The sequence below is a fragment of the Elaeis guineensis genome, chromosome 5 (assembly GCF_000442705.2).
Source record: "Elaeis guineensis isolate ETL-2024a chromosome 5, EG11, whole genome shotgun sequence".
Taxonomy (NCBI): domain Eukaryota; kingdom Viridiplantae; phylum Streptophyta; class Magnoliopsida; order Arecales; family Arecaceae; genus Elaeis; species Elaeis guineensis.
Window position 1 is genome coordinate 128,065,232 of NC_025997.2, and position 23,512 is coordinate 128,088,743.

The following is a 23,512-nucleotide window of genomic DNA, read 5'->3' on the forward strand; positions in this document are numbered from 1 at the left end:
CAGATATCTATGATCCATCATCATTTTTTTCTCAAAGTAGTCAATCATCAATATATTGCTCATTATATGTGCATGCACGTTGACGGATTAAATATGGCCATCGAGGGAGACGTATTCTGAGAAATATGGTCATCAGAGCCAATACAAGCATCAGGTAACGCTATTTTGTGCGTGTAGACACGTGCACGACATGCAAGTGGGTTGGTTGTATCTTTGTTATCTTGCCTCCGTGGCAGCGCTAGCACAGGGTTCATGCATCACATTGGGAGCACATGGATGCCAATAAAATATATTCACCATATCTCCACTAGGATTTTGTTGTTGGGCGTGCAGGCTATACCTCCCTAGATTCCATAATCACACAATCCTAACAAGGATTTGGCTTATCCCACCTTGCTTTTTTTCCCCTAGATAGACCAAACAAGATTCTGGCTGAGCGGTAATCATGAAAGAATTTATCGGGAACACCATCGCACATCTGTTCCAAAATCCTTCAAAAATCTAATAAAATAATTCCTTCCCCTCAAACACCACCCATTTCTTGGCCATTCCATCAACATTATTGCAATGCCACCACCGCAATAACTTGCTCCATCATTCATTCTCTTCTAGGTTGGGAAACAAAATTCAATGTTTGATTTTACTATAGAATTTTCAAATCACCACTCCAACAAAAGATAAGGAAAGAGAGAGAGACATATTAATAACAAAGAAAATACAGTGAAAAGAAATAGAATTTAGAAGTTTCCAAAATATGGAAATCCCAGGGACCTTGAAAGATAGAGAACAACCTATCGAACCCTCTACATCAAGGAGCTGTTGATGAGTCCATGCCATGAAGAACCCACTCCATTCCAAATATCTCTTCCGGAGTCCATAACCAGATTGCCATCCCCACTTAATGGCCATTGAAGCCCCATCAGTACTTTGTTCTCGCCGCCATCCATAGCTTTGCAGGACCCTTGGCTGGTTGCGGTTGTTGCACCACCAAATCCTCCCTCAAATGGAAACATCACCTCTTCCCCACTGACACCACCTTCCACATTGCCATTGCCACCAAAGCCATAGTAAAGATTGTGGAAGCCACTTGGGCTGGTGGTGTCAACAAACCCACTCCTTAGTATGTCAAGAAAGCCACTGGCGGGGGCAGTGGGAATAGAGCTTGTGCCAGGGTTAGGGTTAGGGTTAGGGTTCCCTAGAAGAAAGGTGTCAAGGTCCTCCAGCCCTAACTGCTTGGTGGTTGGTCGCTTGTGGAGTCTAGCAAAGGCTAAGGTGAGGTCACTTGGATCATATGGACGGGGTGGTGGAATGAGGCTTGAGAGTAGTGGGTTGGAGTTGGATGTGGGGTCTTGGTCTGAAATCCTCTTCGAGGAGGAAGAGGAAGAGGAGGATGATGAGGATGATCTCTTGTTCTTCCTGCAGCCACCTCCAACTGGGACATTCCTCAGGGAGCCACCTTGTGTCCAGTACCTCCTGCAGCCCTTGCAGAAGTACCTGGGCTGGGAGAGGCTGTAGTTGTTATAGTAGCAGAACTTGGTGTTGGTGGAGTCACATCTGGGGCATTTAAGGGCCTGATCTGGGTGAGGCCTCAGCTTCCTCTCAGGTGGCTGCTGTGTCTTGGAGCAAACTAGCACCTCCTCCAGTGGATGGCTGGCCATGACCTGTGAGAAGAATCATCACCCATAAAAAGAAATGAAAACATGACCTTGAGAATTTTTGAGGCTGTAATCACGTCAAAAGGTAAAGTTTCATCCTGACTCATGGATGACATGGTCTTTGTAGCTGGAAAATTTGATTAAATTTTTAATGTTCCAATGTATAAAAACTAAAAGAGCACAAAAATGTAAGCTAAGAACTGCTGCTAAGACACAATTCAAGGATCAAGAAGTTTTATTCTAATTTTACAAGAGTCATGTCCATCACCTGTAGAAGTTGTCATGGCTGATAAGGAGAGGAACCGACAGAAAGCTAATATTCGTGAAATTTGTGGGTGTAATCACATCAAAGGATAAAATTAATGGTGCAGAATTCCACAACTCGTGAGTTCCGAATGGGATACTCTTATGAAATGAAAATTTTGTTTTAATTGTTAATCTTCAGATGTACAAAAACTAAAGGACAAGGAAAAGAGCTAGAAAAATGAAAGGTAGGAGCTACTAGAAGTAACTCAAACATCAGTAATGTTGTTCTAGTGCAGCAGGAAAGGTTTAGGGCCGGTTTGGTTTGTTAACCCCCACCAATGAGAAAGATCATCTCTCACATCTCACAAATTTTTTAGAATTCAAAAAATCATAAATGATGGCCTTCCACTCCAAATCCATATGATTTTAAGGTTCACCTAGAAGGGAGAGAGAGAGTATCTTAGCTGGCACTGCTGAAAAAGGATTATAGTGGAATGACAGCCTTATACCCAAAAAGGAACAAGGAAAAGCTAATTATAAAGAGAACTGGAAGAACCTTTTGTTCAAGATGAATTCAAATGATACCCGAGAGGCTAAATCCAAACCAACAAACTAATTAAAAAAACCCATAATACCAAAGCACTCCAAAAGAATTTGGCCATATCGTTCCTAGGGAAATGATTGATAAAAAACCAAAGAAGATATAAGGTTGGCAGAAAATTAATAACCCACCAGACTCAGCTGCAGATTACTCATCCTAGTACCACTCTCGTTCCAACACGCTTAACTTAAGAGTTCTGAAGAGATCTCCACATCGATTCTTTAAATATCCTTTGGAGAATGAATTTGGCTATCGTGGCACAAAATTTAACACTAAATGAGGACAAGCGGTACTTAGATATACAATGGATTGAGTATGAAGATTTGTATCCTTATCTTAGAAGAAAAGAATATTAGATCACGATCCAAGATTGGGGACTGCACACAGTCCACCATGAAACAAAGTGGAAAGTTCCATGCCTAACATCATCTACCCAACCAAATCCCACATCACACACACACACACACCCAAAAACATAAAGAGAGAGAGAGAGAAGAACCCATGACAAAAGAGATCTGAACTTCTTTGCCTCATGTTTATAGAAACCATACGACATCAAACCTCGCTAACTTGTGACAAACATGGTTAGCAATAAAAAAAGGAAACTAGATCTCAAAACTTCAGTGTAGTCAGGGGATAAGAAAAACGGAAGGAGAATAGACTATAGAGATGTATAAACCCTAGCCAAGGACGTGTTCATGCCACTATAATTTACCTGCTGGCGAGCATTAGAGACCTCCATCCATGCACAACCTCTGGGAAATCAAGCAAGATTTTTAGAGAGAGAGATGGGCAAGTCCAAGGAAAATAAGGCACAGGCAAAGAAGAGAGGATGAGCTCTTCTACCTTCACTCTAATAAATAAGAGATAGATTGAGAGAGAGAAGAGGGAGTGGTATGATTACGTTCCGTACCACACGATCGATGCGCCTGGCTTGCACGCAGGGAAAGCATGGAAAATTCGAGCCGATCTGCAACGGACTCGGACCCACCAAACCCTTGGCGTGGAGCGCAACAACGCCACCTGGGCCCCGCGCCCCCCGGCCACTACGTCCTCCACCCGATTAATCGCCACTTTTTTTTATTAAATTGAAAAAAGTAAAAAACGTAGAACAAGTACATCCCGCGGAATCCATAAATAAAATATTTAAAAATTAAGACAGACGGTACCGCATATTATGGTTGTGACGTGATATATCGCAGCCATCCAATATACTGTTCTATTAATTTATGCTTCTTTTCCGACTGTTATTGTCCCGTCGAGAAACCGAAATCTTTTCATATCAAAAAAATAATATTTTTATTATCATTAATTAATTTTTTAAAAATTTTTATTTTTAAAAATATTTATATTATATTTTGATGGTACAATGAGATCTAATAATATAGCAACTAGCTATATCATAATACATCATGTTAATTTGTTATTGGCTGCTGATGATAAAAGGCTTATTTTTACTCCGATCCCTTGTACTGAGATGATAAAGATATAGTTGGATTTTTGCTATCTTGCTACTCAAATGAGGATTCGAAATATCTGTATCTAAAGAGATTCAATGATGATATTAAATTGAATTCATCATATATCGAAAAATAAAAATTTTCTTTTTCCTTGGATGTAGAACATTTGCCTCTGATTGGATTCTTTCCACGAATTTCTTTTATCTCATATTTTCAAAGAAAATAATCAAGCTACAGACTAGGTTGCTAACCAAACGCTCGATGGAGATCTCTTTATCTCCACCACTTAATTACATATGTATCCGTCATTTATTCAAATTCTGATTGCTAATGCTTATTCTATTGGATTTCCAAGGCATGGCATCTAATTCTTTTACTGAAATCTTCATATGCCTATTGACCTCATGGTATATTTCAGGTGGAAGCAATGTTCTGCTCTCATCCAATCTGATCATTGCTTTAATACTATGCTTATATTTATTGGGTGACATGCATGTCCACTATACTGATGGTGTTTTTGTTCGAGTCTGTTTGAAGATAAATTGTTTACAAAAAAAGATTAGATACGAAGGAAAAAAAAATCAAAAAAAAAATATGGAAAAAAGAAGTTGAAAGAAAAGAAGAAAGAAAAAGAAAGGAAAAGACAATAATGAAGGGAAAAAAATAAAATATAAATAATTTCAGTGGAATTACTGACTTGCCCCTTATTTGTTTGTGCAAAGTACCTGTGTTCAGCTTCAAAACTCATTTCTTTTCCTTTGAACCTTCTTTATACCTTCAAAATTCTGTACAAAGTATCAGGATGATTATCTGGGTCTATATGTTTCACTGTCATCAATTCTCTTATTTTATGGATGTTGCATTCCAGAAAAGTGTTCGGATATTGACATCAAAAATATATGTGCAGCAAATATTGTTCAAGAACAAAAAATTGAGAGCTGAGGGAAAAAAAAATAAAATGGAAAGAAAATACAAAGAAAAAAGAGAGCAAAAGAAAGAAAAAAGAAAAAACAAAAGAAAAGGAAAAAAATTGAGAAAAATATGAGTGATTTCACTGACTGGTTCTTTATTTCTCTGTGCAGGATATTTACTCACTTCATGGTTGAAGTTAGGATGATATTTCCTTTTGATCCTACTATATATACGTTTTCTTTGTTAAACTGTTATGTCGCTGCTTCTTATTTCACGATCTGTACCTGTGTTTATTTGGTTTACTATTATCAGCTGCTCCATCGTATGCAAAGATTCACCATACAGATTCTCAACCAGTAATACATATCAATGTCTGTGTTGACGGGCGCTTTTGGTCTATCAGCAATGTATCAATTTCAATGGTATCTGCTACATATCTTCAGGTTACTGCAGATTTTTCATCATATACATTGGTCCAAGTATGATATTATTGCTGGCTGGATGGTTTTTGGATGCTTTTTCTATGATTATATGGTTTGTTGTTCCCTGATAAATCATTATCGACCTGTTGGGATATGTTGTTTAACATATTTCCTTCAAAACCTTTGGGAACTAAGTTGGCCTTCACATTACATCCCAAAATGATGTAAATCTAATCTTCATTACTAACAGGAGTTCGCCCCTCTGCTGCTGTTATTACTATGTCCCAAATGATGTTTCTGAGGAAAATGATACCGGCGAGAATGGGCATTTATTCAACTTACTCTGTTTTTTTGCATAGTTGCTTTACAATTTTGCTTACAACCTATACATTTTTCACATTCTTCGGCAATGTATAGTTCTAAATGCCTTGGTACAGTGTTTTGGAGACTGTTACAGGTTTATAAATGTTGTGATGTAGAGAGAGCTTCTTTAGTCCCACATCAGTTATGAGTCAAGAGGGAGTATGGCTTATATGGATTGGAATCTTCTCTCTCATATGAGGCACCTTTTAAAGGACAAAACCGTGAGGCTCCATTGAAGCCTAAAGACCCATTGAAACCTAAAGATGGTCATGAGTCAAACTGGATAATACCTCACAGACTGTGTTGTGGTGTAGAGAGGGCTTCTTTAGTCCCACATCGGTTATGAGTCAAGAGGGAGTATGGCTTATATGGATTAGAACTTTCTCTCTCATATGAGATATCTTTTAAAGGACAAAACCGTGAGGTTCTAAATGATCAAGACCCACTGAAGTCTAAAGATGAGCATGAGTCAAAGCAGACAATACCTCACATATGCGGAGGTGAAGGTATAAGCCAACTATCTGAGCTATTCGATCCCTTGACTCATGATTACAATAATGAAATTCCTTTAATATCTTTATATGCCCTTTTGGAGGGTTGTCAAACTCTATACATGTTTGTTGAGCATGAATTTACATAACGATATCATGCCTCTTTCTACACTTTATTGGGTCACATATTGTATACATCTTGGTTCCCTTTGCTGCCTCTTGCTGCACCTTACTTTTTCTCCTTTTCACTTCAAAAAATTAGGACTTCAGGTATTGTATCTTTGTTGTTTTGCTTTGCTTTTGCAACAAATACACCAAGTTCACTTTTGTATATCTTTTGCTAAACACCTTTATATATTTTTTGAACCCTGCTGTTGTATCTATAGTTGTTACTAATTATTTGATTTAATAAGACACTATTTGTTTTATCAAAAAAAAATCTAGATATATAAAATTTCATAAAAAAATTATAATTTTATCTAAATAATATTATTTTTTAAAAAATTATGAAAATAATACTCTTTACAAAATATTTATCAAAATATTGTCTAAAACAAAGTCGATCGCCTTATGGTAGGATGACATTTTATGTGCCGACTCATCACAAATCACGCCATGTAGATGGAGTCAGCAACGTAGAGTCACCCTATGATAGAGCGGCTTTGAATAACCACTGACCCTACATCGAGAGACCACTAAACTTTTCAACCATCGAGAGGGAGGTTGGAGAGGTGTGGGGAGGGGCGGCGGGGATCGGGAGGGCTGAAAGGAAGAAGATCAAGGGACCGAGAGGGAGAGGGGTGGGGTATTTATTTATTATTTTTTTTTCTATGTAACGGAGAGAGGGGAGAGAGGGGTTTAGTCAGAAGAGAGGGAGACTAAACTCCTCTCTCCTCTCTCTCTGTCGCTTAGAAAAAAAAAACATAAACACCCCACCCCTCTCCCTCTCGATCCCTCGATCCTCTCCCTCTCGGCCCCGTCGCCCCTCTCCGTGCCCCCCCCCAACCTCCCTCTCAGTGGTTGGAGAATTGGTGCAAGTCCGAGGTCAAAATATCTCTATCATAGGATGACTCTCATCCTATCATAGGACGACATATAAAATCGCTATTTTGTAGGATGACTCTATGCTGCTAATTCAACCATTCACATAGTGTGAATTGTAGTGAATCAGTATATAAAGTCATTTTATGATAGAGCGACATTATCTTGGACAGTATTTTGATAAATATTTTGTAAAGAACATTATTTTGATATATATTTTTTTAAAATTAATATTATTTACATAAAATTATCTAAAAAATCAATACACATATTACGCATTAGCGATCATCTGGCCGGAGATGGTGTATAACCTTTTTCGATCATCAATTTGAAAACCATCAAATAATTGTCATAGAATCTCCTACCATATAAATATGAAAAGCCCACAATACTGTATAGTATAAATTAATCATTATTCTTTACTCGGGATTATGATTCCATCATGGCCATCTTTAGTCCATTTGACTCAATGTGGTCCATCCATCTGATGGTCCTTCTCAGAAGGAACAGCAGCAAAAAAGGCCCCAGTCACCCAGTTTAGATCCCACGCTTTTTTTCATAAGAATTTTTTTTTGTAAATTTATGAATATTTGAACGAAGCGTGGGAGAGCGGGTTGACTAGTCAAAGCTTGACTGGCGGTCCAGGGTGGGTCTGTCCAATGGCTGGGTAAAGCGGGAGGGGCCTTTCGCTTTCTTGGGCCCAATTCCCAACGTGCTGTTCAAACCGTGGACCGCATCAATTGGACGGTGGAATCCGATCCGTCGGCTCTGGATCGCATGGGCGGCAGAAAAAATGGTCCACAGAACATCGCTTCCACGCCACTCGCGCCGCTGCTGCTGCCGCCGCTGGTCTAGCTTTCCTGGCCGTCCGTATCCCATCGATGGAAGGAGAGAGGCCCTCCACTTTAACGGTCCGCTCACCGTTAGGGTACGCTTACCGAGAAGTCTCTATCGGGAATGGAACGTCGCGGTTAATTGGCGAGGAAGCAAGGAATAAGGGGGTGGGGGCCACCACCCAATCCAAGTAGGTTGTCGGTGGGGGACGCCCGGGGGCCGGACAAAGTGACAGAGGAGAAGCTGATGGAATATTTCGGTCTTCGAGCCGACCGCTCGGCCGGGCCCCGCGCCTCCCCACCCCCAGTAAGCAAAGCATAATCTCTATGCGGGAGTCCGTACGTGGGATCTAATTCGAGAAGACATGCAAGAGAGAAGCGGTTACGATCGGATTCGGGTTAGGTTTCGTTTTAAGGTGGGGCGGTGGAAGGGACGGAATGGAAGCGTAACGTACGAGGTGTAGGGGGGAGAGAGAGAGAGAGAGAGCCCTCGTCGTCGCCGTAGAAAACGACGGCGATGGGTGTGGTATCGATGGTTGGGACGGTTGTCTCGTGGTGGGTCTGGGCACGCCAGTCTCGAGGTCAGAGAGAGAGAGAGGCGAGTGGGAGAGCGTGACGACTGAGGGGGAGGAGCATGGGACCCACGGTCGTTGGTTTGGTTGGGGAAAAGGACAAGAAGGACTTGATGGCGGTTGCGGGGGGCTGCATGTCTTCCCCATTGGCCGTCTGGCTTCGCTGCCTGGTCTCCACCCTCTGGTCCGAGACCAAAACTGGGGTGCAGAACCACAGGCGCAGCAGCAGGCAGGATCTTTCTTTCTTGCATGCATGCAACTTTGAACGGGGTTTCGCATGCGTGGCATGGATGTAACTGGGATTGGATGGCTCCCACGAGGCAGTGAAAGATTTTTTACCACTGCTCTCTGTAACTAATCAGACGATTGTATGGTACAACATGTGCTGCAGTGGGTCTCCTTTACTGTTCCATCGCCTGCTATTGTACTGCTTGTCGATCGCCACGCTTTTATATCTGCATGTCTAGTTAGGTGACGGATTGAACATCTCCAGAATGATACGATGGGATGGTAATGCTTGACCATTACATTGGAAGTGAGTAGTGGAGCAAAAATGTAACCTATTGTCGGATATAAATTACCTACAAAGCTTGAAATGATATATGATATTATTTTTTTCTCCTTCTTGATTGATGATAATATAAGAAATTGTTAAACGTGAGTTTTTGTTTGCAAGATACGAGTTTGATATATTGAGAATTTTACTTTTTGTGCTGATTTGACTTGAAAACATTTTACGATCAGAAAATCTCACCCCAGTTGGTCCCACCACCAAGGCATGCGGCCACCATTCATTGCGTAGATGCCTATTGTGGTTCAATTTTAAATGTGGTTTCGTCCTTATCAGTATTCTTGTCCTTGTATAATTAAAAACAGAAATATAGAAATGTCATATCATGAGGGTGATGTCACAGTACGTAGTGTAGGAGCCATTTGGCACTTCTTTTCTTTGTTTATTTCGTCGCAGTTTCATTTTATATGTATCTCCTGCTGTGGCGGCGGATTGGGAGCAAGGTGCTCAATAAGTTACTTCTGAAGCGGGCCAACATTTTGCCGGGGAAAAAAAATAAAGCAAGACAGCGCGTTCATAAAATGGCAGAGCAAGAAGAAATTGGTGAACATCGCAGAAAGTGCTACAGAGTGACGCCCTAGCAGCATGGAAGAGTCTACGGCTGGGAGAAAAAAAAGGAAAAAAGGTGCAAGCTTCTGCGAGTGGATGAGGTTGGTGGATATATGTTACGGGTCATCATAACGCATCCCAGCAGACATTATAAATCATACAAAATGACACAAAAAGAGAGAGAGAGAGAGAGAGAAACGCTCCATGCTTATCTACTCTGAATCCAGAATAGCTAGTTTATCCACGGTATCTTATCTACTCTGAAGACAATAGCTCAAGGCCTGTTTGATGTTCTTGCTCTATTCCTGCTGTGTTATATCTACTAAATAGTGAAACGGTACAGGAAGATGGATTTTGGTGATAGAAATTGCATAGAGCTCCCTGCTACTCCTTACATTTGTTTTCATTTTCGATGAAAGCAAAAAATTTTTGCTCCAAACATATCATCCATTAACAAATCACTCATTATAGCTTATTTTTTGTTTATTGGGTTTTGGAAATGAAAACAGATCACAAAGGCAATACCAAAGAGGCCCTTAATTTTGAGAATTACGATAACATGCAGAAATAAAGTGATGGTTCATTGGAAACTCAAGCTTTGCATTATCTTCCACAATTTGTTTGGTTGCCAAAAATAATTCTGTTAAAAAAATAGAAAAAGCTAAACTTTGTTAAAGTTTTCCCACCGTCAAAAATTCATTTTCTTTCAAGTACTTAAAAGTTTTCCAGGGCTTCTCGAATAAACCAAACGGACCCTAAAATAAGGAACAAAATAAAAAAGTTGGCTCGTGAAGGATAATGGGGTAACAACATCCAGCCATCAGAGAAAACACAATAGGAACCTGAGATAAATCTCCAAAATACATTTAAATGGTCCAACTTTGAGAGTAGTCATTGATAAAATTGTGCATCACAGCAGGGTTAATCTTCTCCTCGACATCAGTCTTTTAACCATTTGGTTGAGAGTTCTGAGTGTTCAGAAAATGAACATAAGCATTCTAGGCATGATAGATTGGCACCATTGCCTCATCTATTTCACATATTGCTTAGCCTACTCATGAATCAACGTACGTACACTAGGCAAACTTGTTTTTAACCTCCCCCTTTGACCACAAGGTTCCCCCGTCAAACGTTGATGAACAAATCCAGGATCAAAATCATGCCCCACATGCCACGAACATATATTTACTCATAAATGAATAAATTCTCCAAGTAAAATGATTTCCAATTCATGTCCGTCAACAATCTTTGTATCAAACTTTAATGAAACTCCTGAGGCCAAATTCATCTGAAGAAGCAGGTATGCCATTCTTCAAAACAAATTACTTATTTGGTATCCATCCACTTTTCCTCTGTTCGCTATTTCCCTCTGCCAAAAAAAAAAAAGAGGGGGCCAAAAAAGCAGCTTGACAGAATGGACAAGAATATTCCTGTGAAAATTATACAAGACTTGGCTCAAGAAACAAGATATGAGCATGATTAACTTTGTCATCCAACAGGCTGAATCAAGAAAAACAAGAGGATATATAAAAAAGAATTTCCTGAAAATGAAGCTCAACATAATTCCAAGAATGAGAGATGCATCATGCACTTTAGCAACGTAACAATGCCAGTCTAAATTTAAATCTCCCCACCCCTTGCCCACACATGCACATGTGTAAATAAATGAAGCCCATTAGCAATGTTGGGCTTAAGAACTGGGTGGAGCTCTCTCTCCAAAGGTGGGATTAGATCCCAAGTCAATGGTACAATCATCAAGAGGCTTTCCCAACAGGCTAGGCATTTTTGAGCCTCGATTTAGGGATGCTGAGCATAAGCTGTTCCATTAAACCATCAAGCCCAAGCCATGTACCATGGGTTGTGATTAGCAGCAGAATAGCATGCGTCCTAGGTAGAGAGTGTGTCTGCAAAATTTTATGTCATATCGCTCAGAGCCACCATGGTCGACTTGAAACTGGGTATAGAAAAATCCCACGATGTAAGAAACCAATTCAGCCATATACCTATCTGATTTGGTTTTTCTAAGCTATACAAATCATGCAAGACTTTGTCGTTTTCTTTTGGTAGGTAATCATGCAAGACTTGGCAGCTATCCTACGGATGTCTGCATTCTATTGATGAGATCGAGATGCCTACTGGCCTTGCAATAATTCCCCAATCTCAAGGAGAGAAGTAATATCCTAAAATGTACCAATTGATGAGGAATCCCACACCTATCACCCACCGTAAATAAGTGCCATGTCTCTTTACTTCAGCATCCAAAACTCGTTAGGTGAATCTTAGTGATTTAATGAAGTCAGATATCAAATTAACTTGGGCTGCAAAAATTGAGATCAGGATCGCAGAACTGTTAGCTATATACCAGTCAAAAAGCCAATCTCACAGCCTGGTTCAGCCTCATCCTGATTGCTCATCGGACCAATAAATGTCTCCAGGTCAACATCAATCAATGATCTATATGCCTAACATATTCACCGAACACCAGTTATGTCATGCCCTTGTTTAAATAAGATATAAACCAAGCTATACTTATGGGTGAATCGAGTTATGTTTATCCTAGTATGTAGACTATAATGACCCTGCTGTATCTCAGCTACTGAATCAAGAATCAAGAACAGAATATAACCAGATTTCTCGCGCAAGCCAGATAGAGAAACTCAAGATATCACAATGTTACTGAAGTTTAAGCTCCCACAACTACAGTGCGATCCTCTAATGCTCCCCCATAGACTTGGAAGGAGTCCAGATGAAAATAGAAAATGACAAGTTTTCAGAATAGAGAGCACACTTAATCATAACCAGCAAGACTTACCAATATCCTCTTTTTACTTCCAAGCCAAGTTTTGTTATTCCATTCTATGTAAACTGGTGTATATATACATAATTTTCCCAAACACTAATTTTTGCAAGTGTGCTCATCAATCAGCATGGAGCTCATTGATGATATATCAGTACTCAACAAACATTTTACTTGAGACAATGCATAAATGCCATCCATAACAACACAAGAAGGTATTATAAATTTCCTTTATATCAGCCAAAAAACCATTATGTTTAATACTTATAACAATCAACATTGATACAAACAAACAATTGTATACCTGTATTTCAGTGGTAATGAGCCCCACACCCTGATTTCAATTACATAAGAGATAGTCAGTATACAAAAAGATAGCCCGCTCTCAAAGCTCTTCTGATTGGAGAAGTGTACACACCTTGAATCGCTTCACTTCCCATGATGCATCCTTCCAGGTTTTTTTCAGGTGCAATTCCTTGAATGAAATTGGAGCCTGAATTGTCTCAACATGCTGCAAGAGTCTCAAGCTACCTAAAAGACATGTTAGAGCTGCTTAGGGAGAAAAGAGCACATGATGCACCTTCAATAGGAAAAGTAATTCAAAAAAGGCTCCCCCATCCACAAATTTCCAGTCCATCTAAGCAAGTCCTCTACAGTGCAAGTCATTTTCTAAACCTATTACTTTTCTGTAAGATGAGGAGGGAACCCCTATCCCTCAACCAAAAAAGAAAAAAAATCCCCAAACCTACTATGTAAAAATCTTAATTAGAGTAACATTTCAGAAATCAAGACCAGAACATAGTAGACAGCATATCTGTTAAAAGAAACCTATGCAACTTGGAAGGTTGAGACTGACTCCATGTAAAACTGAATCTGCGCTCCCTCTCATAAAATCTGGGGCTTGTGGCAAACATTAGCAAGTTCATGAGGTCATACCTCATGCCATCATTTACCATTATCATGGCTTGCAAGTCTAGGGCAACAAGCAAATCATGTTGGATCAAGGATGGGCATAATCCAAATCCAATCCATACAGGAATCAGGTCACAAAAAATGAACCTAAACCTCAAGATGGATGGGGTTGAGTGTAATATTAGTTTTGTCAGTTGATTGGATTTTTTGGATCAAATTAGGTCAATAATAATCCAAGCACAAACCATAACAAACATATATAAATGGATTGTCTAATTATATAATAAACATATTATCCAATTGGATAATAGTATTCAACATGTAGACCTTATGAAAAAACACATTCCCTGCTAGCTTTGATTGACTATTGCATATAAGAAAACACAGTATTCACTAACTATATGACAAAAACAAAACTAATTTCTTAAATCCAAACAAGAATCTAAAGGTTTGGAATCAGTTCAGCTCCATTCAGGTTCAGATTGGAAATCTAGCGACCAAAATCCAATCCATATTTGAAATGGATCACGTTTTTGAATCCAAGCCTCATCGAAGTAACCTTGGTTCTGGTTTGAGCAGATTATTTTTGGATTGGTTCCAAATGGAAGCACATCGATCCAATCCACTTGCGGCCCTGCCTGTAACTTGATTGCCTCATATTATGAACAATTTTTCGGGGCTCAAGAATTGGGTTTCAGATTGTCTAGTTCCATGGGCCTATCAGAAAAGCAAAAGAAGGAATGCCTATGAAGCTCTGATAACTAGAATTTTAATCTCTGGCAGTTCTATAAATTTCTAAGAATTTTAAAGTTTGCTAGATAGAAAAAAAGAAAATTATTTCAACCAGAAAGGCTCATTAAGATTGTCTTCTGAACCAGTGCTAGTGGATAAAGAAATGCTCCAGCGAAAATGAAAACAAGATCACAATTGTACCTATGGTATTGTTTCTTCGTCCTGTTTTTTTTCTCCTTTTACATGTTTTTTGTTCTGTTTTACCATGTGAAAACTGGGTGAAAAATGGAATTTAGGATAGCAGATGAGGAACCTGTAATAAAGAATTTTACTCCAACTCAGTTGATCAAGCATTACATTAAACTGCTACGGTCAACAGAAAATGGGATGGAAAAAACTTCCTAACTACTGGTTTCTAAATATGTCAGAGGAAATAATACTTTATTAGCTTTTAAAAAATCCATAATATCAATACTTGTTAGAACTAAATCATCTATGTGCCAAATATACAGCAAGAGGTTCCAAAACTATCCGCTCTACAAACAAGGAGACTACATGTGCTTGATAACAAAATTTAAAGCTATATAATTTTCTACTTGTGCACAGTCTCAAGAAAATAATGAAAGAAATAAGGTTTAAAAAAATTAAATAAAAATATTACTTGTAACAAAGGCTTCTTTCCAAAGTTCACGATCTGACCATGATGGTGCAACTTCTTGTAGTGGGATTCCCTTACTGGAACAAATCCTCCATGAAAAAGAATTAAAAACAATTACATATGACAACATTATTGCATCTCATATAACTCAAAAACTAAATTGGGTCTTCAAAATTATTTGCCCATGGGTATGAGCTTGTAATTCAGAAAACATATTCCAGAGAAACTTGGAAATGTCTCTGAGATTACTAACAATGAAACAATTAGTTCCAAAAAAATATCGGACAAATCCCAGAAAAATGGCAGGAACCAGCCATTTATTTCTTAATATAGATCTGCAAAAAAATACGATCTCGTATTTTTATTACTGATGAAAAATACATAAACCATGCTTTGCCATTAATTTGGAACAGAATCAATTGAAGAATCTTTTCATAGAGAAATTTTAAATGAGATGAAAATTTTCATTTCTAGGGCTTAATATTAGTAACATGAATATCACCAGCAACAGCCTATTAGGTTAAAGCTTCAGAACAAAAGAATCATCAATTCATAAAATTAATTAGTGAATGATCCATGTAAAATACTGGGCTTTTCTTCTCACACCAGATAGATAACTTAGGTTTCACACTGTTAAGCTTAACCTGCATAGAATTTAGCAATATAATGAGCAATACTAGTAAGTACCTCAACTACAATTCTGAAGGAAAATATCTCAACCCAATCCCATGCAGTTTAACTAGTTTTACACTAACACTGTATACATTTAGCAGTCAATTGCATCAATCTCCTAAGATACAAGCCATCAACAACAGAAAAAAGACAGCTCCGAATGCCAGCTTCAGTGTCATGCACGTCACTATCCAATCCCTCACGAACAAAAAAATGTGGGATTTGTGTCAAACAAACTTCATTGCAAATCAAAAGTAGGCTTTCCAATACATAGTTGCTTAATCAAACTCCAATAAAGTTAAAGGTATGATGACAATGTCAAACTCCAATAAATCTGAACAAAGTAGAGAAAGTTGGGCTTGTTTTGGGGAGACAAAGAGGATAAAACATGTTATAAGTAGAGATAGAAATGGCTTTGATGCAAAACTGGCAGGTATGCTAGCAAAAATGATTAGTGCACAAGAAGCAGAAAATGATAATGTTCTTGGTGTAACACTATTATTCTATGACATAATTCTTTAGAATTGCTGCTTCCATGACACTCAGAGGACAGATTCTAATACCTATCATCATAAACTAATGATTAATAGGTGGCCAGTGTAGACATTAGTTTAAAATTCCCCACATGTGCAGCAAATATCAGGGTGCTGTCAGATAAGCTAAACCCGAGTGAAGCAAGAAAAACCACTAGTAAAGAACTCTTCAAAAGATAGTGCTGCATGCAAGGAGGTACTACCCTAATTATTCGAAAGAATTAGGTCAAAAGTTGCCAAACAATTTGATTCATTAGATGGAGGAGGATCTAATGCTTAACCAACCCCAAATTACCAAGCTTATTATTTCCAACACATATTTGGAGTATGTTTTATTTGAACATTTGAAACCTTCTTCTCAGGTAAGCTTGATCATACCAGAATTTTGTAGTGTCTACTATGAAATCACTAGGAAAACCATATCATGATTAAGCTTTAGCTCTTCAGAGACAATATTGGACTTCATTTATAGCTCTTGTAGCATAACTATTCTCTTTACACAAATCATTTCCGAAAAATCACTAAATGACACAAGAAATGCACTAGACTGATCCGAGATAAGAGTATTTTATATATATCTATGATCTCACGAGTTAGCGAATATGCTCAGAAATAGATTTTATGTACATTTTTTATTCATGGAAATTGATAGATGTGTTCCTATGTTTTATGGATGCACTTGTTTACGTCCTGAAATTTTCACGAGTATCTAAGGAGTGAGCTTAGAGCTAATATGATCCCACTCCCTGTTATTGCATTTTCCATGCCTATCCTTTCCAAAATATGATATAGAGTCATGATAAGGCAACTGTAGCAACAGCAGGGCCAATTATCGATCTTCATTCATTTTCTATAAAAAAAACATATATAAAAATAACCAGATTATCCTTCAGTGACAATCTGATGAAGCAGGAATTGCACTCAAGAGTTTGCATTATAACGTAGGATAGAATACACTTGATCTACATGGATTTAAGGTTTTTTTTTTTTCTATCATATGGCTTCTTTGTTCTCTACATATAAAATTCATATTGTACGCTTTCCCTAAACATTTGCTTTGAATTTCCCAATTTTTTGGACCGTTGAAAACTTGAAATATCTTCAAAGCAATATATCGTGACTTGGCATATAAAGGGTGCAGGAAAAGGCAACTGCACAAGAGATAAGAAATTTACTCAATCACCAGCTGACGTATAACTCCTGGAAGTACCCCATCACTTAGAGGAGCTGTCTGCACTTCAAATAAACGTGCACTTTCTGGATCATTTAGAGCCTCATCTGTCATATCATGTACCACCTGTATTAGTGCAAATAAATTGAGAATTTTAGTTAGCATTTGACATTACAGTGATCAAAAACAATGGTTGTAGAAAAAGAATACATAAGCTTCGGTAAAAAGGAATTATGTGACTGCGTTGCTATTTTTATGATTGTAAATGATGGCATTGGAAAGTTTATTTTCTAAGATATACATGGTAATTGGAAAATCTTGTTACATATCTTATATGGTAATATAACTAACAAGCTAGGCTTATGAGCAAGGTGCCCGTTGGACATGTTATGCACTTCCCATTTCCTATTAACAGTAAAGTAAACTCGTGGATGATCATTAGGCGTTCAATGGTCTAACATGTGCTCATGTATAAAAGATTATGATGTGGTGCTATGATTGAGGAATCTGGATAAAGACAGCCCTCTCTCAAAGAATTCAAAAGAAACGACCGTCAACCATTCAAGTTGGCCTCTTCATTAAAGTTTTTACAGGGTAGAATCCAAAAAAAATAAGAGGGGGAAAAACTTACACCAACGCTTGGGGCACCTGCCGAAAGATGGAAAAAGATAGAGGCGAGGCTAAGGGCAAAAATCAGATAAAAAGGAAATCAGACATTAGAGCATGCCTTGCTAGAGTATTGAATGCTAACAATTGATAGTCTGCACATTGCGTTCTATAGGCTTGTGCTCCGATTGATACCAAACTGGTATGACAGGCAAGTGGTCAGTAATCCATATTGAATCTTCAATAAGTCTTTCAGCCTCTCATTCAATGCAATGCTATTTCACTGTGAGTTTATCCACGTTCAAACACAGCAACACTAATAAAATTAGTGACACCCCAGAAAATTCAGAGGACTTATTGACCAATGAGGCATGGTAGATCTAATGAGCAAGTCTGCTCACTGACATCACAGACACCCTAGCATAAGTAGGTCTCCTCTGCCAACATGCACTGTAGGCCTGCCACATAGTTGACAATCTATGTAAACATTGGTTGAGCCATTGATACCTTAATCTTGAGACTTTGTTGACTTTCCATTGCCTTGTCATCCTGTTTCCTTCCAACCCACTGCCATGTTTTATTCCTAGCCACTTTTTCCTTTCACTCAACCCAAACTTCCATACCTCTCTCTCTCTCTCTCTCTCTCTCACCCATCCCTCCTATAGGCACTGTGATCCAAGACTAGAGAACACCAACCACATAGATGCAGCATCTCACACATCAACACCCTTGGCACTGAACCACCATGGTTACTCCAACAAGCACTGCCCCAGCCACATGCCTGGCTGCTTTTCATCAACCCCATGGGCCGTGGTATCTCTCTCTCATCTTTGCCAATTGTTGTGGTCCAAGACCTCCACAGCCAGATACGGGCTCCACTTCTTTACCTTCCCCATCATCATGGGGCAGATGCTGCTATATCATGGGAGGGTAACTCAATGGGGCTGTACCAGTGGAGGGCACATGCCCCATCATGGTGTTGAGTACCAAGCAGGTGTGCACAGATAGACAGGTGGCCAAGTATGGGGCACACAATACAGTGAAGATGACCGAGTTGGAGAGGATAAAGATTAGGGGTGGAGGAGGAGATGACTAGAGCTAAGGAAATGAAATGAAGACTGACTGAAGTGGTTGAACATTCTGAAAAACTTAATACCACATCTTTCAGGCCATGTTCTATCAATCCTTATTGACCGATTGATTTTAAAAATATGGATTATGGACTGCAGTGCCAAAGAACCCTCACTGATCAATTTGTTTTTTTCACAGGTTCATGCTCATGATGTTTCTATGGAGTATGGCCCCTAGCTTAATAACATATAGATCTAGTCACTACAATGATATTAAAATTAAGGTGGGTTCAAATGATGAAGAACGCTTGCCATCCAAATTCTACTTCACTGTCATTCCTTGATTCCACATTTCTTTCATGTATACTTTCAGCAGCTCAAATGAGAAAGAATGGATGTAAATTTTCAAAACCCTGAATAAGTATGTGACAAGCTTCAGTTCCACCACGGGAGAAGCAAGTATTAAGAATCTACTTGCCTTGCGACAAACAACGAAGAAGTTTGTGACGCTGCCTTCCAGAATCCGATCCCCATCGTTCGTCAACAAGAGCTCCGTCACCGGGGGAGGCCTCATCTTCTCCATACCCTTCCTAATCCTGACATCAAACAAAGCAGAACATCTAAAAATCTCAAAGCTTTGAATAGCCAACAAACCACTCAAGACTCCATCTGCATTCCATCCGAATGGTACTCAAGATCTCAAGTTCTCACCTCGCCCAATCGGAATACTTCGCCGCCGCCACATCCCTTCCCCGGCCAGCGACCGCCAGATGGGCTCCGGCGGTGCCGAACACCGGAGGAATAAAGAACCCTATATGAAGGAACACATCGAGCCCGTCCTCCTCCTCTTCACTGCCGCGAACCAGCGCCGTGATCGCGAGCTCTTCCGTGGACCCGGCCCGATCTCTCTCCCTCAGCGCCAGCCCCAATCCAGCTCGCAGCGATTCTTCGACAAATGGCCGGATCGCGGCGGAGACTGCCTGAAACCTAGCTCGGGGGTGATCGGATCCGAAGAACTCCGGCCGGGATCCGGCCAAGATCTGAGCAGAGTCGGCGAGCCGGCGGAGGTGGCGCTCCCAGAAGAGGACGAGGGCGGCGCTCCCATGGGTGCGAGTGGTGGTATAGGCGCCTGAGTACTCATAAAACGGTCGGACATAAGGTTACCGGAGAGGAGGAGCAGGGGCGAGGTAAGCTTACCAGAGGTGGATTCGAGGAAGGCCGACACCGGTGGGACGTCGCCGGCGTGGGGGACGCCGTTGACGATGAGGTACCGGCCGCCCCTGCAGCTCGCCGCCATCAGACAGGTCATAAAAATGTCTGGCTTAATTACTTTAAAAACCCTGAACTTTTGAATATTTTTATTTTTATCCTAAATTTTGATTTGTTGCATTATAATTTCTTCCCTGACCGTCTAAAGAGCTTGATAAAAATGATCAAGTGCCATCACACAACATAAAATAAAAGTTGAGATTGTTTTTTTTTGGTAGAACTGAAAACTTTCGTTGATGTATACTGTAAATATTGCAAATTGTACACAAAGAGCAGACAGCCCAAAAACGATTTAAACTTATGTTCAGGACCCCTAAACAAAGAAAAAACAAGGAAGGCAAGGACAAGACCCAAATATGATAGAGACACAAAAAAATAAACCATGTACAAACTCCACACGAGACACAGGAAATCTGGGATTGTTACAATGAAGTAGCCTGTGGACAAGTAGACAGCATCTTCGTGAAAAACAAACCCAACATGACTCGATGTTTTTCGAAGTGTGAAATTGAATGGAAAGAGGCAATGCAAGCTTGTTGATGAGTGGTTATAGTCCATGGCCTGACAAAGCACCTGAAGCAGAGGGATATGAAGTGAATTTGGTAGATTTTAATCCCTACCAGTCAGTGTGTTAAGGATATAGCAAACAACAATGCTAACAGATTATCCTTCATGAGCTGATAATTGCAACAGATTCCCCACAGAAAACCCCACTGATATAATATGCAGCAGAAAAACATATAACCAATTTTTCCATGTATCTGAAACCTGATATGAAGAAAATTAATAGTTGATACAGCAGCATTGAATTTGAAGAGCATAGTGTTAGCTGGACATTGGATACCACCATTACTTTCTGCATAACATATATGATGAAGTAAAGAACCAATTTGAAGTATGCAGTTACAGGAAATAATAAGTTCATTGGCAACTTTAGAGGAAAGAGCAGCTAACAATGAAACCTGCAAAGAAGAACAGCAAAAGTTTAGTAAGAAAATTCCTTTTTTTCTTTTTTCTTTCTTTCTTTTTGTGTTTTTTTCTCTTCATTTTTCTTTCATATTTTTTTCTTTTTTTCCTTTTTTTTCTGTTCTTCTCCCCTATCTCTATTACAGTTGTATACAGTGGAGGATGGCACATTGAAGAAACCATCAATCTCTTAGAAGAGCATGATGTATAAAGTAGAATTCATATACAATGATAATAGCAATAGAAAAACACAATGAGTATGCAGTCTAAATAAGCCCTGGCAGCAATTAAAGAATATAGAGTAGAAATACAAGTGATATAAGCATGGTTGAAGCAGCAACATCAGGATTATAATAGAAATAGCAATGCGATGTATAGCTGCTTCAATAGTGATGTTGGTCATAGGAGAACTATAGGTTGACATCAAAATCTGCGGAAGATGAAATAAGAAAAAAAGTAAGTACTCTCCACACTTCTCTCCTCTCTATGTCTTTAATTATTTGGTGCACTTTTTCTTTTTTTCCTCAGCTCTTTTCGCTTTTTCCTCTCAACTCTTATTTGATTCACTAATTTTTCATCTCTCTCTATTTTTTCGAGCATTATTTTTTCCACTCTCACTGATTTTTCCAGCTGCTTATGATTTTTGCACTCAAATTTTTCCACTCGCATATCAACATGTTGTTCTACATTTGCTTGTCCTCTGTTTTGCTTAGTCAGTATACAGTTCTTTGTTTGTTGATCATACAGAGTCCTATATAAACAAACCTTCAAAGTATCATCCATCATTTGATATATTTGATACAACACCCTGTCATCCACCAATAGTATCTACAATAGAATGGATTTGCTCTGATTAACATAGCTCTGATGAAGTAGGAGGAAGAGAACAATGCATCTCTCCCACTGCAATAATTTTATATTCGACCCCATAAGCATCAGCTACAAGAAGAATTTTACAATGATGGTCATGAACATCCTCATAATTTCAAGAAAATTTTTTTTGCAATGCATGATTAGCCATAAAATCTGCAACTTGATTTACCTCTCTACAAGTGTGAGATATCCTATAGATTGTCACCATTGATTTCCATTGTAAGAGATCATTAATATAAGAAATATGATTCATTAATTGCAAAGAAGGGTTCCTTAACCAAGAGATAGCAGTGGCAGAATCCGCTTCCACCCAAATATGATTAGCTTTTAAGTCAAAAATAGCAGTACGGATTGCAAACCAAGCAGCTAACAATTCAGCAAAAGGGACAGTAATATGAGGAAGTACCTTACCTCTGGGACGTAGTAACAAAGCATCGTGGTTTCTAATCACATAGTCCGTAGCTACTCTGTCACCCACTACAGATGCATCAAAATTAATTTTCATGACCCCAGCAGGAGAGGATAGCGAAGACACTACATGAGGTTGACAAAAGGATGTCTCCTTTTGTATTTGGCTATCCCAGTACTGACACGGGGCATAAAAGGATGAAAAATATAAGCAATTGCAGTCTTTAGCAAAAATCATCAGTTTATACATTAATGGAGCAATCATCATCTGGTTGCTATTAAAAATCCATTCATTTCGAGCCCACCATAACAACTAAGTTGCACATACCAAGAGTGATCTCTGTTCCATCGTTATCAGACTATTCGAAATGTATTTACTTAGAGCTGACAGCGAAATAGGATAAAAATTCACTCGGTACATGTAGCAAAGTTGCTGCGAATATAATTGAGCATAAGAACAATGAATAATAAGATGAGCACAATCCTCAATTTGATCTGTGCAAAAATCACAAGTGATATCTGCATAGGGTATTATGTTACAGTGGGCCAGTAATTGTTTGCAAGGGAGCCTATGCCAAACTAGTCTCCAAAGAAAAATTTTAACCCGCATAGGCACTTTGAGGGACCACATCCAAGCACAATCAATCTGCAATTGCAGAGCATCATTAGCAAAGGACAGTCTTTTTATATCATGCAAGGAAATATGTATTAATTTAGAAGAATCCCAAACTGCTCATCATCCCAAACACCTTGAGATAAAGGTATGGTACACATATTCTTAATCAGATCAAGAGAAAAATATTGCGCAAAGTCTGCAAATTTCAAGTTCTATCAGTGGTAATGAATTCAGAAACATGCATATTTATATTTATAGAATCCATATTAATGTAGGTAGGCCAAGCTATAATAGGGATAGATGTTATCCAAGGGTCCTTATATACTCTAATGATAGCACCCGTACCCACCATCCATTGAAACTAAAATTTCAAATGAGTTCCAGCCCAAGCAATCTTTTTTCAAATGATAGAAGCATTCCTAGGATATTTATAGTTAAACCAAAATTCCATAAATTTATATTTAGTTTTAACTACTTGTGCCGACAATGAATGCGGATTCAAAATTACTTGAG

The 23,512-nt window shown here is 38.9% G+C and overlaps 2 protein-coding genes across 5 annotated transcripts; both read right to left on the reverse strand.

Moving 5' to 3' along the window:
• Nucleotides 1–676: 676 nt before the first annotated feature.
• Nucleotides 677–3,375, reverse strand: LOC105045797 (dof zinc finger protein DOF2.1). Its single transcript, XM_010924200.3, has 2 exons — nucleotides 3,218–3,375; nucleotides 677–1,661 (listed from the first exon to the last, which is right to left on the reverse strand). Exons 1-2 carry the CDS (start codon nucleotides 3,242–3,244, stop codon nucleotides 804–806), a joined length of 885 nt encoding a protein of 294 aa, XP_010922502.1. The 5' UTR covers nucleotides 3,245–3,375; the 3' UTR covers nucleotides 677–803.
• A 7,178-nt stretch (nucleotides 3,376–10,553) lies between these two features.
• On the reverse strand, nucleotides 10,554–20,351 carry LOC105045795 (uncharacterized). 4 transcript variants are annotated; one of them, XM_073258503.1, is made up of 8 exons: nucleotides 20,065–20,345; nucleotides 19,579–19,996; nucleotides 19,346–19,463; nucleotides 17,196–17,317; nucleotides 14,819–14,904; nucleotides 12,932–13,044; nucleotides 12,818–12,847; nucleotides 10,554–11,146 (listed from the first exon to the last, which is right to left on the reverse strand). In XM_073258503.1, exons 1-8 carry the CDS (start codon nucleotides 20,174–20,176, stop codon nucleotides 11,039–11,041), a joined length of 1,107 nt encoding a protein of 368 aa, XP_073114604.1. In that variant the 5' UTR covers nucleotides 20,177–20,345; the 3' UTR covers nucleotides 10,554–11,038. The 4 variants fall into 4 exon arrangements, with proteins under 4 accessions (XP_073114604.1, XP_010922500.1, XP_019705869.1 ...); XM_010924198.4 differs by having other exon boundaries at nucleotides 10,554–11,085; nucleotides 20,065–20,337; XM_019850310.3 differs by lacking the exon at nucleotides 10,554–11,146 and having other exon boundaries at nucleotides 12,525–12,847; nucleotides 14,819–14,892; nucleotides 20,065–20,351.
• Nucleotides 20,352–23,512: the final 3,161 nt, after the last annotated feature.

Bases quoted from the DNA above. Each gene is read 5' to 3' on its own strand.
- LOC105045797 (XM_010924200.3), bottom strand. From the start codon at position 3,244: ATGGAGGTCTCTAATGCTCGCCAGCAG. The intron at 1,662-3,217 runs GTAAATTATAGT...TTCTTCTCACAG, and splicing joins TCTCTAATGCTCGCCAGCAG to GTCATGGCCAGCCATCCACT.
- LOC105045795 (XM_019850309.3), bottom strand. From the start codon at position 20,176: ATGACCTGTCTGATGGCGGCGAGCTGCAGGGGCGGCCGGTACCTCATC. The intron at 19,997-20,064 runs GTAAGCTTACCT...ATGAGTACTCAG, and splicing joins CTTCCTCGAATCCACCTCTG to GCGCCTATACCACCACTCGC. The intron at 17,318-19,345 runs GCAAGTAGATTC...GCACTAATACAG, and splicing joins TCTTCGTTGTTTGTCGCAAG to GTGGTACATGATATGACAGA.